At 41.1% G+C, this 16,004-nt stretch overlaps 1 protein-coding gene and 1 long non-coding RNA gene across 2 annotated transcripts in view; one reads left to right on the forward strand and one right to left on the reverse strand.

Moving 5' to 3' along the window:
* FBXW4 (F-box and WD repeat domain containing 4) overlaps nucleotides 1-14,034 on the reverse strand; it is a 77,862-nt gene extending 63,828 nt beyond the window's left edge. The window contains exon 1 of the mRNA XM_035134119.3: nucleotides 13,724-14,034. Within this exon, the coding sequence (XP_034990010.1) occupies nucleotides 13,724-13,947 (224 nt within the window). The 5' untranslated portion in view covers nucleotides 13,948-14,034. The remainder of the gene's footprint in view (nucleotides 1-13,723) is intronic.
* LOC132592156 (uncharacterized) lies at nucleotides 13,935-15,804 on the forward strand. Its single transcript, XR_015950011.1, has 2 exons — nucleotides 13,935-14,073; nucleotides 15,464-15,804. It is a non-coding gene; the product is annotated as an uncharacterized LOC132592156 (long non-coding RNA).
* The last annotated feature ends 200 nt before the right edge of the window (nucleotides 15,805-16,004 follow it).

Consider the following 16,004-nt stretch of genomic DNA (forward strand, 5'->3'; position numbering starts at 1 on the left):
ATGAGTCCATCACTATCCCAGTGCTTGAAGGAAGAAGGGAGATAATATTTGCCTACCAATGCCACTGTAGTATTGCTGAAAGCTACCAGAAGTAGAACTAGATCAACTTGCGCAATTTCCAGTTCTCAACACTCTTTTTTCCATCATGTTTTTGTGCCTCCTTAAATCATTAAAATTATGACCTGCTAGTTTATATTTTGAGTATGCTAGGAATTATAAACCAGATCATGATAGATCCCAGTCATAACTATACAGCCACAGACTAGTTTTGCTACAGATCTCAAGAAGACAACTGCATAATAATTGTCCCAGCAAAAGAAAAACATCCAGGAATGAAAAAAATATACATCTTTCCTCATGTAGACAATTACGAATTTGAAATTAAAGGACAAAATTTTACTAAAATTGCTAAATGGACATATGAATCAAAACAGGAACCCGGATCAACCTTCCAAAAAATTATGCTCTGTCAGAGAAGGCTTAGAGGATATGCTACTCAGGAAGGTTGACAAAAGCTTTATTTTCTCTCTTAAGCAAGAGCAGAACAACAAAAGGAAACACTGAACATCACTGATATACAATCATGTTCAGTGCCACCTAGTTACTAATCTATATAATGGTATTATCCATATATCCAATTCCTCAAGAGACTTATGGTACCTTTCAAATAAAGTCATTGTCAACTTCCTTTTGGCAATTAAGGCTGTAACTCTATGCACTTTTACTTGAGAGTAAACTTCATTAATGAAATGGAACTTGCTATGGCAGAAACTTACACAGGACTGCAATGTAAAATGTATTTTCCATTTTAATTATTTTACATGAGGTAATGTACCAAACGCTCTGCTGAAATAAGATATTGATTCCCATCTTTAAAAAAATCCTTTATTACAGCACTATATTTAGTGTGCCAGTAGTTCAGTTACACTTCCACTTGCAGCGCTGGCACATACCCTACGCTTCTAAATTTTGAAAAGCTCGTTCCAAAAAGAAAACCAAGCCAGAATTTTTCTGCCCACATTCCGGAGCCATAGCAAATAGTGTTTTGTTTTGTTTTTTGCATTTCAAAGTATGTGACTTGCAATGAATCTTTACACACAAGGGCATGAGCCCCAAAGAAATGTGCAAGGTGGAAGTTACCAACTAGTCCAGGTGCAAAGCCAGCAAGGTAGTACAGTACTACCAACCCATTTCATCTCTGAAATTAGGCACAAACATGATCACTCAGGGAGGCTAAGGAGGTTTTATTTTAACACTACCAAGAGCTAGAGTCTAAATTTAGCAGCCGGTGAACTGATAAAGCAAATAAAGAGAATCCTCTAAGAGCTCTGCATGAAAGAAAGCTGCTTTAAGCAGGCATGTGCGACAGTGGGAGGAACAAAACTGCAGGAATGCTTTTGTCCTGGCTTTGTGCATTCCAGCACCAGGCTCATGGGCACCAACCGTTCAAATGCACGGCAGGTAACAGCACAAGAGTTATTGTGGCTGTTTATTATTAACACAAACTTGGAAAGGATTTCTGTTCTCATGGAACTAGAAAGGTGAGTTCAGGCTAGTTAGCTAGTGACCACTTCAGTGGGGTAGCCTAAGCAGGTGTAACGGCATTTGTTCACGTTCCATCCATTACCCTTTTCTTGCCCTTTCTTACCTCCCTCCGTTGTCGACCACAGTGTTGAGATATGTATTGTAAGATCTCTGTGGCAGATACTTCTTCTTCCCTTATGTTACTCTTTACCCAGTACTAAATCTTCCTTTTGATTCAAAGAAAGAATCAGGAGCACGTTTATAACGGGCTTCTGGTTTTTCTTCATTTTAGCTGCAGCTTTAAGTTTCATATGTCAGGTGCACGAAAGGTGGGCATGATTTTCCCTAAAAGTCCTGATGGGTCAGTCTCCAGGGACTGGCAGGCTGAATAAGGCCTGTGGACTGGAGGTTTCCCTGCTCCTGCTATACCATAAAAGCACTAATGTACATTTTGAAGGTACAGTATAAATATGTATAAAATTCCGTTGTTGCCTACAGCAGCACTGTCCATATGTAGGCAGCTGGAGCTTTAAGGCTTTATTACAACACCCTTTATTACTGCTGTAAATTTCCCCATCCCATGTAACTCAGCCAAACCCCTTCTGTTTCACCATCATGAAGTTGACGTTTAAAGGAGAAAGACCACAATACTAGAGGTTACCTTAAATTCCATAGTTAGGTCTTCTGGACTAGTAAAATTAGGTACTAACTGAGGCCAATTCTGATATAGATGTGGGTTAACTTATAGACAGACCCAGTAGCAAACAGCAATGGCTGAGAACACTCTACTCTTCTGCTCTCAACAGGAAACCACTCTTGCTTGCTTACATGGACCACTACCCAGCACACAGCTTTGGGTACATAAAGGTGCATTCCTATGCTCAATTACCTGAGAGTAAACCCACTGAATGGGGTTTCCTTCTGAGAAGACATGCATATAATTGCACTGTAAGTCCCACCAAATCTGTGACACCTAATTGTAGCTAACTCTGTGCTGGACGTAACCTCCAAAAGGACAAATAGATACCAACTGCCTTCCCATGGCATTTCCTCTCACACTGGAAATGCAAGACTAATGCAACTCTAAGAAAATCACAGCAGTAAGCTAACCCTTAAGGATAGCAGTAGAAACATGAACCATGTTCTGCCCCCAAACAACAAAAAAAGAAGTCTGCAATTGGAGATTTGCTAGCAATTCCATCCATCAAACATGAGACTGAATAGAAGATGTCTAGTTCCCCATTAGCAGTGGGGGCTAACAAAGAAGAAAGCTCTTTTCATGCATCAGTGGATAGAACTAAAAAAACATGAGGCACAGAAGAGATTTAAAACAATGGGTAAAGTAAGGTGCTGCTTTTAAACTGTTTCTTTTCCTATCCTAATAAGCTGTGCTAGAACAAGTGATACTAGAGGGATATTAGTCACTGGCTACTGAAGGACTTGAAGTTCCCTGCAACTCAAACCAGAATAGTTGCCCCGGCAATAAAAAATCTTTTTAATACTGACTTAACAATATTGTTTTAACAAAGTCAATTAAGTTTAGATCCTGTTGGCCCATGAAGTCATAGCTGCCAAGTTTTCTCTTTTCTCGCGAGGAAGCCTATTCAGCATAAGGGAAAATCCCTGTAAAAAAGGGATAACTTGGCAGCTATGCATGAAGTTTCTCCATCAATTTTTAGGAGCATGGGAAAATCACCTTGTATCAGTTCAAACCTGCCGCGTTTTCCTATGTATTTTAAGCAATTATCACCTTCACATTGACTTGAATTTCTTTTATCACAAAGAGAGGCTTCACTGGGGAATCCTATACAAGTCTACTAAGTAGTAAGTCCCACTTTGTTCAATGGGGTTTACTCCCAAGCATAGGAGCCAACTCCTAGGGGTTGAGGTTCCTTTGCCCCCCCCCCCCCGTAAAATATTTAAGGGGGCAACTTCCCAAAAAGTTTATGGGCATTGCTATTCAAATGGTGTGTGTGTGTGTGTGTGTGCGCGCGCGCGCACGTGCGCTGTGTCATATGATTATGTTGGGTGGGGTTTACCCCCCCCCCAAAAAAATAACACATTTTATTCAGTTTGGGCATTTCTGCTCCCAAGGATGTATGTTTAGGATTGTGGCTTTATTTATATACTTATTGATACTTTGTTAAGTGAGTTAACAATTACTTTAAAAAATAATACATGTAGAATTTCTCCATCAATGCAATGTTTGAAACTATTAAACATGAAGTTTGATAAGTTACATAGCAGAAGAAACAAGAGCAAGTGCACCAAGGAGTGCAACTATTCTTCTTAACCATCCCTCTCCATTCTTGATGACCTGTATTGTTTAAAAAATGACAAAGCACCCCAAAGGAGAAAAAAATATCCCTTTAAACAAACATCTCTTATAGCTGTTAATGCATGGGAGAATCTCTAACCTGGCCCTGAGGCCTAGCCAGACTCTAGTATTCCCAGCTCTCTTTCCATCGCCTGGGGCTCTCTCTTTCCCCCCCTCCCCAATCTCCCTCCCTTTTCCGGCACTTTGTCACCATTATAATTTGACTGCATTCCTGGGCATGTGACCCACTTTAAACAAAAACACACAGAGATTGCCATCACCTAAGAATCTCTTTTTTTACAATCAGGAAAAGAGACTAGAGGGTCAGTTTGCAGTCTCTGCGCTTTACCTCCTACTCTGGTCCAAAATGGCAAAAAATATGTCCACTGAAAGTATGAGGAAGAATTCCCACTTTAAATGCTCATGTTTTGCAAGAATGTCTTGGACTGGGTATTAACTTCCAGTTCATGTATGAAATCTAAATGCCCATGGATTCAGATTGAGTTCTAATTGTTTTATTTATTTGCTTGGATATTTATATACCCCACAGCAAATTGTCAGGAAAAATCAGAAGATCGGGCAATAGTCTGGGTGTGGGGTTTAAAAACAGCATAAAACCACAAATAAATACAAAAATCAGATTTGAAGTTAAAATAAATAAAAAGGCATGAGAAAATGAAAAAAGTCTTTACCTGGCTGGTGCCAAAATGACTGTGGTAGGCACCAGGTAAACATCTGGGAAGAGCATCCCATAAGCATTCTGTATCAACACAGAAAAGACCTTTCCCCTTGTAACCTGCCACAGCTTACCCAGCAACAACGCTCATCGAGGGCCTCCAATGAAGATCTTAGGTCCCAAGCAGGCACATATGGAGACAGGTGACCCTGTAGGTAGCCTGATCCTGAGCCTTCAAATTGTGCCTGGAAATGGATCAGGAGCAACTGTAATTGGTGAAGCACTAGTGTAATGTGCTTAGAACCTTTACAGTGGCAGCTCCCCAATTGTAGAATTCTCTCCCAAAGCAAATTAGACAGGCTCCTTCTCTCCTGTCCTTTAGACAAGCAGTTGAGACATTTTTGCTCTGCCATATTTTCTTCAACTCTTTTATTGTAGTTTTTTAACTGCACTGATTTGATTATTTCAAATAATAATATTTTTGGCTCTTTTCAGAGCCAAAAGTCAGTATAAGCACCAGTGTGAGACCATTTTGTGGACACTGCAATAAACCATAGTACCTCGTGCTAAGACCAGCCAGAAAACCCTTTCACGTTCCTCCCCAAACACAGCTGCGAAAATGAGGTAAGAAACTTTCACTTCTATTTTGATTAACCACAGTTTAGTGTAACATCCAAACTCTAAACTGTGGGTAATCTTAAGTGTAGTTTGCTGAAACAAGCCATAATTAGATTAACTACTGTTTCTTGGTTTCAGATGAAACAACCACAGTTTAGAAAAAAAACTGAGGCTTCCAATCCTCTTTTTTACAGTCATTGCAAAGGATAAGAGAAGGGAATGGCGTGTGAGCTCTAAACTCACTGCAGTTTGTTCCTATCATGACAAATCATGATTTACTGTGACATCCAAGCCAGCTCTACAAGTCTTTTATTGGATCTACTTCTACAGTACTAGGGAATGCGCCAGCTTTTCAGATTTCAAGGATTGCCTGCACACTCCCACCAGCAAAAGCTGACTTGGAAGTGATTACCATACCCTGCCTCCTTCCTCCTATGGTGCTAACACAACAAATAAGCCTAAACCTAGTAAAGCACCATGTTAGGACGCTTACAGAGACAGGATTGTACTTGAACCAAATAGGAGTGCTGGACCTCTATACCCTCAGGCATCAGGCTGTCCACATTATGAAGAGACAGGAGCTTTCTTATCTACCATTTATCGACTCTGTCACTCTGAAGAGCTATCAATCTAGCTCAGAAATTTTTTCCCTTTCTTTTCCTAGAATCCATGTTTAAGCAGCCTAGATCAGATGTCCTAAACTGGTAAAAATGTAGGAGGGGAAAACAATGCAAAGGACATAGTACATAGACACGAGATTTAATGTTAATGTTCCCCTTTTAAGCTATAGATTTCTTGTGTTAGAATCTGAAGCAATGTGTAAGAAATGAAGATATTATCACCTTATTGACCCTACATATTTATCTCTTAATTAATTCACCCATTTACAGCAATAGTCAATTTATTCAGCACCAAGAGTCACCTTAGACACAGACCACATCAAAATGCTATTTTAACTACATCTTCTTTCTCCTTTCTTTGGCGATCACTCATAGCCAAGTAAGATTGTCTTCCATGAATATGGTCTTAACGGTGTACCCATAAGCGACTGTAGAGGCCAATTCTGGATCCACATGTCCTTCAAAAGTGGGGACATAGTTTTCCGGGTGGGAGTTGATCATGGTGAGGATTGGCCAAACGTGCCTTCCTCTTAGCATGTTTCTTATTTTCGTCCTGAGTTCATGCTTCTTCAAAGACCATGACGTATTTCGTAGAGGCTATTCTTCAACTGGAGCGCTTGCAGGCCAGTGTTCCCAATTATCTGGGTTTATACTGCATTTTTAAAGATTTGCCTTGAGAGCTTCTTTAAACCTCTTTTGTTGTCCACTGGCATTTTGCTTTCCACTGTTATAGATATAATGCAATAGTATATAATCTATTAGCCCCTTGGATAATCTGACATAGGCCTAAAAAGGTTTGTAAAGTATGGTGGGGAGTCAAATTATTTTTATTTATCTCCTTATTTCCAAGCCAAATGTCTCATAACACCATCACATTTGAAACATATCTTTAATTTACTTTAATCTTTAATAAATCTAATTTTATTAATGTTATATAACCTTGGTATGATCAAAATTCTTGTAAACGTCCATGAATGACACTAAAATGCATTTGAGCTATATGTAGCTTGGTAACTATATGTCATAGCTCTTTCAGTTGGAAGCAAGTCCTATCAAAATGAGACAATTTATTTTCAAACAAGGATGCTCAGGTTCAGGATGTTTGCTTAAAAAACAAAACACTATGTTCCACCACTCAGCTACAGCTCACCCCAGGTATATTTTTATTTCTGAATAGGCAAGTTTAAAAGGGAGAGCTAAGGCCAAGAGTAAGATGAAAAGAAGGTGTACGATGAATAAAACAGAGTCCAAGTTAACTACCACATTGCTGGTCATAAAACCGCCACGGCAAAGAATGCTCTGGCGTTCAGGGAAGGGGGCTCATCATTTCTGACAACACCAGGAAACACTTTAGAGATGTTGCTTTACAAGATCTGAAGAGAACTTTCTTACAGACATTTGGTTACTGAAGGGCAGCATACAATTTTTTCAAATTATGCACTCAGTCACCACGTGCACATACTGTAATACAAGACCTCTCTTCCTGCTGCAATGTACATTTGGGCAAACTATATTAAAATCAAATGGCCCTTTCCTGCTTCTTCAGGTGATTGATCACAATCTCTTTCTCCCTGCCACCCCCTTTAAAGAAATGTTACTCAGTTTTTATCATCACACAGAAACCGTTAAACAAAACCTTTTGCAAACTTCTGAAGATGACAATAAATACAGTTGTGAACCTTGGCTTCCTAGCTCCCATGTGCTCTGAATCAAGTACTGAAAATTCCATACTTAATAGTAAGTTCAAATACTCATGCGAACATTTAGAGATGTTTTTTTTACCCTGTTTGTTAGAACACTGCACAATCCACCATAGATCATGTTAGAGACTAATACCTTAATCAATCTATCCCACCTGCAATACACAGCTGTGCACAGTACAGAAGCTCATTCCATGCTGGTCTCCTAGGAATTCAAAGGATAAAAAGAGAGAGCAGAAGCCACAATGTATGCTAACATAAAGGGCAAATGGCATTCTACAATTATTAGATGGGGCACCTCCAGTACAACAGGAAAGCATTAGTAGTCATGCACAAGGCTGGAAACCTGAGGTATCCAACTCTTGATGACTGTACCAAAGTGTTCTGAGATTATTTTCATCCCTGTGCAGGAATAGCGAGCAAGGATACTCTGACAATGTCTCCCTCTCCTAGCCTTCTGGAAACAAAATAAAAATTATAATGTAATACTCAAATTGTAATTTCCATTTTAAAAAACTGACCAAAAAAATGTCAAAGTAGAGAAACCTGACCAGAACACCATCAAACCCTTGGCTAAGTGAGACGATAACCTCCAAGACCAGTACACTGCTTATTTGTTTGTTTGCATGCTGTCATTCCACCAAATGGTGCTCAAGGTGGCTAGCTAACAGTAAAATACGAGTAAAATATCAAATAACAAAACATAAGCACACATAGGTAAAGCATCTGTAAAACCAACAAACAAAACTGGCTGTTGAGCAAACTGCAACATTTACACTGGCAAAACTAGTGAGCTTATAGATGCTAGTTCATTTCTGGGCCCAATTGAAGGTGCTTACATTACTTTTAAAGATCTAAATGACTAGAGCCCCAAACATCTAAAAGACCATCTCCTTTCCTACAGAACTCCGTCAGGTGTTGTGTAGGAACCCTCTTCATAGTTCTGCCACACTTAGACATTGGTGGGGGGACAGAATGGGAGAAGGCATTCTCTGTGGCAGTTCCTAAGCACAGAGGTGCACCTGACACCTTCACTATATAGTTTTTGCCATAAACTGAAGACACAACTCTTTACCATTACTTTTGACACATGATATATATACACACACATATTAGGACCTACCCTATGCTTCTGAATCAAAATTGTTTCAACTGATTTTAATATTGCCTTTTTATATTGTTGTTGCCCACCCTGGGACCTTATGGTGAAGGACAGGTAAGAAATCCAGTAAATAATAATAGAGGCCAAAGGTATATCTGAATAAATATGTACAGTGGTACCTCAGCTTACAGACACTTCAGGTTACAGACTCCGCTAACCCAGAAATAGTACCTCAGGTTAAGAACTTTGCTTCAGGATGAGAACAGAAATCATGCTCTGTCGGTGTGGCAGCAGCAGGAGGCCCCATTAGCTAAAGTGGTGCTTCGGGTTAAGAACAGTTTCAGGTTAAGAACGGACCTCCGGAATGAATTAAGTTCTTAACCCAAGGTACCACTGTAATTGCCTACATGTCAGAACATGCCAGCTGAAATTCATGGGATAAGGTGGGACCACAGTTACCATGGATCTTTTCTGGAAATAAGTTGGCCCAGTAGCAGCCATCTAGAATAGCAGCCATCTCTCAGCTTCCTGTCAAATATAGCCTAAAGCTGGTTTGAAACAGATCTAGATCATTCACCTCATCCAAGAACACCTGGAGCTGAGGTGCCACCACATACTCAAGAACAGGCATCCCCAAACTGCGGCCCTCCCAATGTTTTGGCCTACAACTCCCATGATCCCTAGCTAACAGGACCAGTGGTCAGGGATGATGGGAATTGTAGTCCAAAACATCTGGAGGGCCGAAGTTTGGGGATGCCTGCTCAAGAACCTCATCCAAGAATATAGAATATTAGAGATTAGCTGGAAATAATCCCACATGATTGGATTTGGGGAGGTGTTAGCTCAAACGTCCAAAACTTGACATCCAAAATGTTGAAAGCAATATTAACACAAACAAACAAACCCTGAAATTTGCCAATAGAAACCTGTAGCTGTGACTCTGACTACCACAACTTATTTTCAAAACTTGTCCTTAACAAGACAAATATAAACCTTCATAATTTTACCTAAAATCAACACACAACTGCCAACCCCTAGTCACCATCTTGCACCTGCACACAAGATCTGAGAAATTCAAAGTTGTTGTCTGCTTCACTGTAACTGTGGTCCCACCTTATCCCACCCATAGCTCCATCTGTCCCATGATATGCATCTGTTACTGTATGTGGCAGGAAAGTGGTTATAGGTGGTGTTCGCTGGCAGGAGTACCAAATCCAAGTCCAAGGACTAGCGTATACTATACAGTATATTACTGTACATGTCTTCTACTGCAAGCTAAGAAGCACATAACCAGTTCACAGGCAAAAAACAAAACAAAACCCAGTACTACTATCACACAATGTGCTCAAATCTAGGAAGCCTTATCTAGGAAGCCAGGGATAAGAAGCAAAATATAGGAAGAGGCCAATTCTAAACATTTTCCCACCACTCTTCACACAGTCACACTCATAATGCTATTGAGGTATTTTAAGAGTCAACTCTACAATAGGAAAATGCAATCAAAAAAGCTTTTAAGAAAAGCTAGTGAACATTTAAAGTTACCTCGAGAGGTTTATATATGCTTTCATTTGTACACTTTCCTCAGTTGACTGAAATTTTAGATTATTGTTCAGCCTTTCACTTTAGAAACAAGAGTAGAGGCCCTACCAACTACTGCACCTGTTACGTTGTATACCTGACCCCCTCCTGCATCCAATGTAGAGCTTATAGTTAATGAAAAAATACAAAAATTCATTTCCTCAGAAGGAAGGACAATATAGCACAGCAAGCAGATCCCAGGTGCTGAAAGACACAACAATCCTACAGCCCTCACCCCTGCCGATTTCAATGTAACTATTGCCCAAGACACTAGTGCAAAGGGAATTTCCTTTACTACCTCCCACAACCCCAGGTCTTGATGTGTCTCCTTGGTTTTCCATTCAGGAACATTTTTAAACAGATTGGCATAATAGGGGATTTTTTTGGAAAGAGCGTTATGTTCTAAAGCTATCTTTAAACATAGCTGCCAAGTTATCCCTATTTTACAGGGATTTTCCCTTATGCTGAATAGGCTTCCTCGCGAGAAAAGCGAAAACTTGGCAGCTATGATCTTTAAACTGTTTAGGGCCATCCAACTAATGTTAGTCGGGCCCAGTATAATCTGTTTCAACTTTAATAATTATTTCATGGCTCTTGGCTCATGATTAACTGAAGATTTTGGTGTTTTTAATTCAAATGCTTCAGATTTTTTTAAACACTTCAGGTTCTGCCCCTTGCGAATCTTATAAGACACGCTCAAATGAAAGATTGGATTTATTAAAAATAAATCCAAGATTTATTTAAGAAAAACACCAAAACAAATTAATGAAAATCATCCAGAGAGGACTTCATCTGGTGAAAAAGTGAGATCATCTGGAGGAATGGTGTTCATTCCCCTAGCTGAGGCCCAATTGGTCTCAACTAGAGTTCGGCATTTACTGTGCTTCTCCGAAAATAAGCCATACCCTGAAAATAAGCCATAGTGATAGGCAGTTTAACCTTGTAGGTTAAACTGTACCATACTTAATAAAATAAAATAAGACATCCCCTGAAAATAACCCACCGTGTTTTTTTTTTTTGAGGAAAAATAAATATAAGATGGTGTCTTATTTTTTGAGAAACACGGTAGTGTCATCTGTCCAGTGCTGTGGAAAATTCTTCCAGCAATGATTTGGCAGGTATTCTCACTTTCAGGCATCTCTTGAAGGCTCTTGTACAGTACTGACAGGCCTTGCAGCTGTTTATTTCTTTTTTTTACTCAGCCACCTGAATGATTATCTGTATCTTTATTATTAAGTGAGAATATTAAATTGTGTCTTATAGTGTACACCACCTTGATATATTTTATGATACGCCAGTACAGAAATACTTATTATAAATAAATAAAATACCACATAAGTTGTTAAATACCAAAAGAGCTTAGTTTTAATATGGTTAAGAAATCAAAGAAAGACAACTTTCTCTCCGCTTAACTACTATTAAGGGATATGACAACACCAGCATTCACTAGTTACCACTAATCCTTTAACCAGGATACAAAGCTGTGTGTTTGTCCCGTGTGTGCACGCACATGAGAGAGTGTGCATGTGTGAGAGTCTGTGATGACCACTCTCGCTTTAGGTCACATCCACCACTGGCATTAGCCCCCAAAAGAGTTGGCCAAAGGTGAATGCAACCCTCAAAGCAGAACATAGACCACTTGTTGCCTGATCGACATGGACTGTCAACAGCTCTTCAATGTCTCAGGAAGGAGTCTCTCTCTAACCTACTACTTCAGATGTACCTAGAGATGCCAGGGATTGAACTTGGGGTCTGCATATAAGAGATCTATGATGCTATAGCTCCTCCCCATACTCCTTCACAAAATACCATTGATTCAATTGTCACTACTAGTAAACTGGGTTTTATTAAATATATACCATAGCATCTACAATTTCTACATGATGAACATTTCAGCTGGATAGTTACCAGCTGAAATGTAAACCATTTAGATGCTATACTGCATCTGTTGCATCCAGCTACATCATGGGGCAATTTATGCCACACATTTTTCATCAGAAAACAAAGGAGGCAGGGAAGTAGTGAAATTTTCCTCACCACATGTTGATGATATTGACAGTTTGTTTCCCACACAATTACAAATGCAATGATCCATGTGCATGAAAGTGCAACAATATACACTTCCCAGTTTGTGTCCTTAAGAAGCAAACCAGGAGAACAGGGTAAAGGAAGATGATGTACATTAACTGGATAGTTTTAACATTGTAATTTTGCATTAACTCCATCCCTGAAGTAGAGTTTGAGTAGAACTTAATCATACTAATCAGTAATTAAGCATAGGTCAGAAAAGAACCAATCTAATTCAGCTGTTATTCCAGCCTTGCTACACTTGAGGGGTACAGAGTATCCCGAGTAATCACAGCAGGCCCACAACTACTACCATGGCAACGGGAATACACAACACCAAAATCGACCTTTCAATTTCCTGCATATTGAAACTGAAAGGTCCATGCTGATAAAGAAGTACAGTACTATAAACCATAGCTGCCAAGTTTTCCCTTTTCTCGCGAGGAAGCCTATTCAGCATAAGGGAAAATCCCTGTAAAAAAGGGATAACTTGGCAGCTATGCTATGAACTCACTTCTCTTCCTCTTTCTGTATCAGATTATAAATAATTAAGAAATGCCCTATCTGAGACTCAATGCAGTTTGGCATGTCACATGGAAATGCAACTAGACCCAAGGGCTATTAGGCATTCCTGGGTCTCAAAGTGTTGCCTTCTGTTCAGAACCAGGGCTGTACAACCCAACAGACAATGCAACCAAGTTCAAAGAGAGTCTGAAGCCAATGGGACTTACTATCAGGTGTGTAAGGGTTGGGGCTGCAAGAAGGAAGCCCCCCCCCAAAAAAAACTTATTCTGGAAGCATATATAACCATACAAATGTAGAGTTGGAAGGGACAAGCCCACATCTATCTACATCTTTTTGAGTGTTGCCTAAAGTCAGGCACCCCCAAACTTCGGCCCTCCAGATGTTTTGGACTACAATTCCCATCATCCCTGACCACTGGGCCTGTTAGCTAGGGATCATGGAGTTGTAGGCCAAAACATCTGGAGGGCCGCAGTTTGAGGATGCCTGGGCTAAAGCAAGCCTCCAATGTTAAATTGTCGTGAAAACAGGTGCCGTGTCTGCTATCCAAAACTTGGCATCCACTGTCACAGTAAGAGATGTCCTAACAGCCTGGGTCCCTTGCAAGATTGTGGGATCTAACATTGGATTGCAGAGATCAATGGATCCAGGACACAACATACCGTGTCTAATAAGGTACCTAAGGACAGTACGTCCCGGGACAACAAAACGATAAGCACAGTTCGGCCCCTGAACTGACTGTGTATCCCAGGCCGCTTCGCGCCCATTACGAGCCCCGAACCAGATCTCCGCCCCTCCGCGTGGCCATCCGGACTCCTCTGCGGGAATCCGCGCGGGTCATCTCCCTCCCTCCCTCCTTCGCCGGGCCATGGCGCTTCAGGAACACCCCACCTCCCCTGACAGGGCGTGGCCTTGGTTACAAGGGCGCCCCTTAGCAACCAGCTAGGCCGCGAAGCCCCGTGTTTTCCCAGCCGGCTTTTCCCCAGCCCAGGCGCTTACAGGTCGGCGCCGTGCGCGCTGAAGCCTGCGTTGAGACAGGAACGGGCGAGTCGCCTCCACAGCGCATCCCGGCAGGTGAAGCGGCAAAGGCGGCGGCAGGTCTGGCCCAGGCGGCCCAAGGCCCGCGCGTCCAGGTACGAGCAGATGAGCAGCAGCAGCTCCTCCGGCAGCGCCCACAGCGGGCAGCGGCTCTCCGCCTGCGGGGGGCTGCCCGGCCTCCCCATGGAGGCCCGGGCCCGGCAGCGACCAACTCGGAAACAGAGCCGCCGCCGCCGCCGCCGCTGGGCCCGGGTAGGCCGCCGCTAGTCGGGGGCGGCGGTTCCTCCCCGCCTGGTCGGTCAGTCACATGGGTACGTCCCGCCCTCGGGAGACCGGCCCTCGGTAGTGCGTTCATTGGTTTCAGGGTGAGAAAGGGGAAAAGAAACAAAGGGACTCCTTTTTGGCACGGCGGGGACACGTTTCTCTTCTCAGGAAACGTATCGTCATGTTACGATCAGCAAACGTCTCAGTGCTGGAATAGTACAGTTGCAGGTAAAACAACCCACGTCTGCAGCCCAAACGCCAATAAAAGAGGACTGAGCTAGGGTAACGCAAGTCTCTTTTAGACACACAAACACGTTTTGCAATAGGGGGATAATAACATACTGACATATTTCACAGGGTTGTAATGATTAAGACTGAGGCGGTGTATGCGCTTTGAACATGCCAGAAATTCTATACAGTACTGTACTGTATAGCTTTTCTTATCTCTGTGGTGCAATCCTGTGCTTGTTTACTTCCCATTGAAGTAAGTGTTGAAGCATGACTGCAACCTGTGTCTTATAAATTCCGTACAGGATCAGTTCCCCAAAGAGAAGATGAGCATTGCCCGGGCTGTTGTTTCAGAATTAAGAAAATTCTGTATATGCCGAAATAGGACATGGTTTGTGTCATAGTAAATTAAAGCCTGTGGTAGAATTTACACCTATTTTATGGTTGGAGGTGCTTGTTATGTACACATTCACTGCTTAAAACGCCAGGAGGTTGTCGTCTCCCCCATCCCCCCACAGCGTTTCAAGTTGCCTTCTTATGTTGCTGTACAGACCAAGGGCAGGGCAGGAATACTGTATCTTCATCCAGTGCCCATGACCTGCTTAGCTTCTACCAGCCAAACTCCAACTCACTGAAGATGTCATTTGTACACACAGTTTGTTAACTGGCTTCCTGTTGAAATATAGCATATAGACACACAAGCTAACTACAGTACTGCAATGATACAATAAAGTATGTACATTGATTTTGATAAAAATGTGTCTTCAGAGCCTTTCTGGCCATTCCTGTAAGATCTCAGAATATGTATATATTGACACCTGCTTGTCCAGCATGCAGACTCCACTTGGGCCATTGCACTCACATACAGGGAATAACTAATGCAAATAATTAATATCCAGCAAATTGGACATGTTGCAAAGTTCCTTGTGAATAAACATACATTGTTCCCTCTGCACTATCTCTGTCAATATGGGCCAAGCCATTCTCAGGGCAAGTTTTATTCTCTGTGCAACTTATTACCAAGTACTGTACAACCATTTCCTTTTGTGGGAGGGGAAAAAAGGATACATTCAAAAATACTACCGTCAGGGAAGTTAAGTCTCTTTCTGGTCCTTGGCAACCACAAGCATTAAGATCACAGGAGTGCTCTATTGCTGTATTGTAATATTAATCTAAATGCCTGATACAAGTGACATCTTTTTATTTCAGAGTCAGTGGCAAAGCTACTTTCTTCATACTGTTTCCTTGAAATGGATCTATTACATGCTACACCATTTCTAGCTGAAAAGCAAAACATTCTTCATCTGTTAGATGATCATCAAAGATGCACAAGATGTTCGGAATGTGAGAAGAAAAGGTTGGGATACAGTCTTTGTTACAGTTTTTGAATGGAATAAAATAGCTGATGCTAAACCACATGCTGCAACGTTTCCAGTAGTATATGGCAATGTCTGTATTAAATATCCTTTTGGATCTGATGATGATTGTAGACTTCAATGCAATACAACTTGCAGACAATGTTTTTTCAATAAAGCAGAGTTGAAAACAAACTTGACAGACAAGTGTGGTTTTCAGTCTTCACATCAAGTAGAGCAACTAGTTAAGTAACATATCAGTTGATTCAACACTTTCCATAGTTGCACAGTATCCTAGGACCAAGAACCAAGTTAAACCTCTTCTTTCACCTCTGAATTTGAAATAAATTGTTTGGTTTATTATATATTTATTATATTCATATGTGATATGAAAG

The sequence above is a fragment of the Zootoca vivipara genome, chromosome 5 (assembly GCF_965207765.1).
Source record: "Zootoca vivipara chromosome 5, rZooViv2.hap1.1, whole genome shotgun sequence".
In the NCBI taxonomy this organism is placed as follows: domain Eukaryota; kingdom Metazoa; phylum Chordata; class Lepidosauria; order Squamata; family Lacertidae; genus Zootoca; species Zootoca vivipara.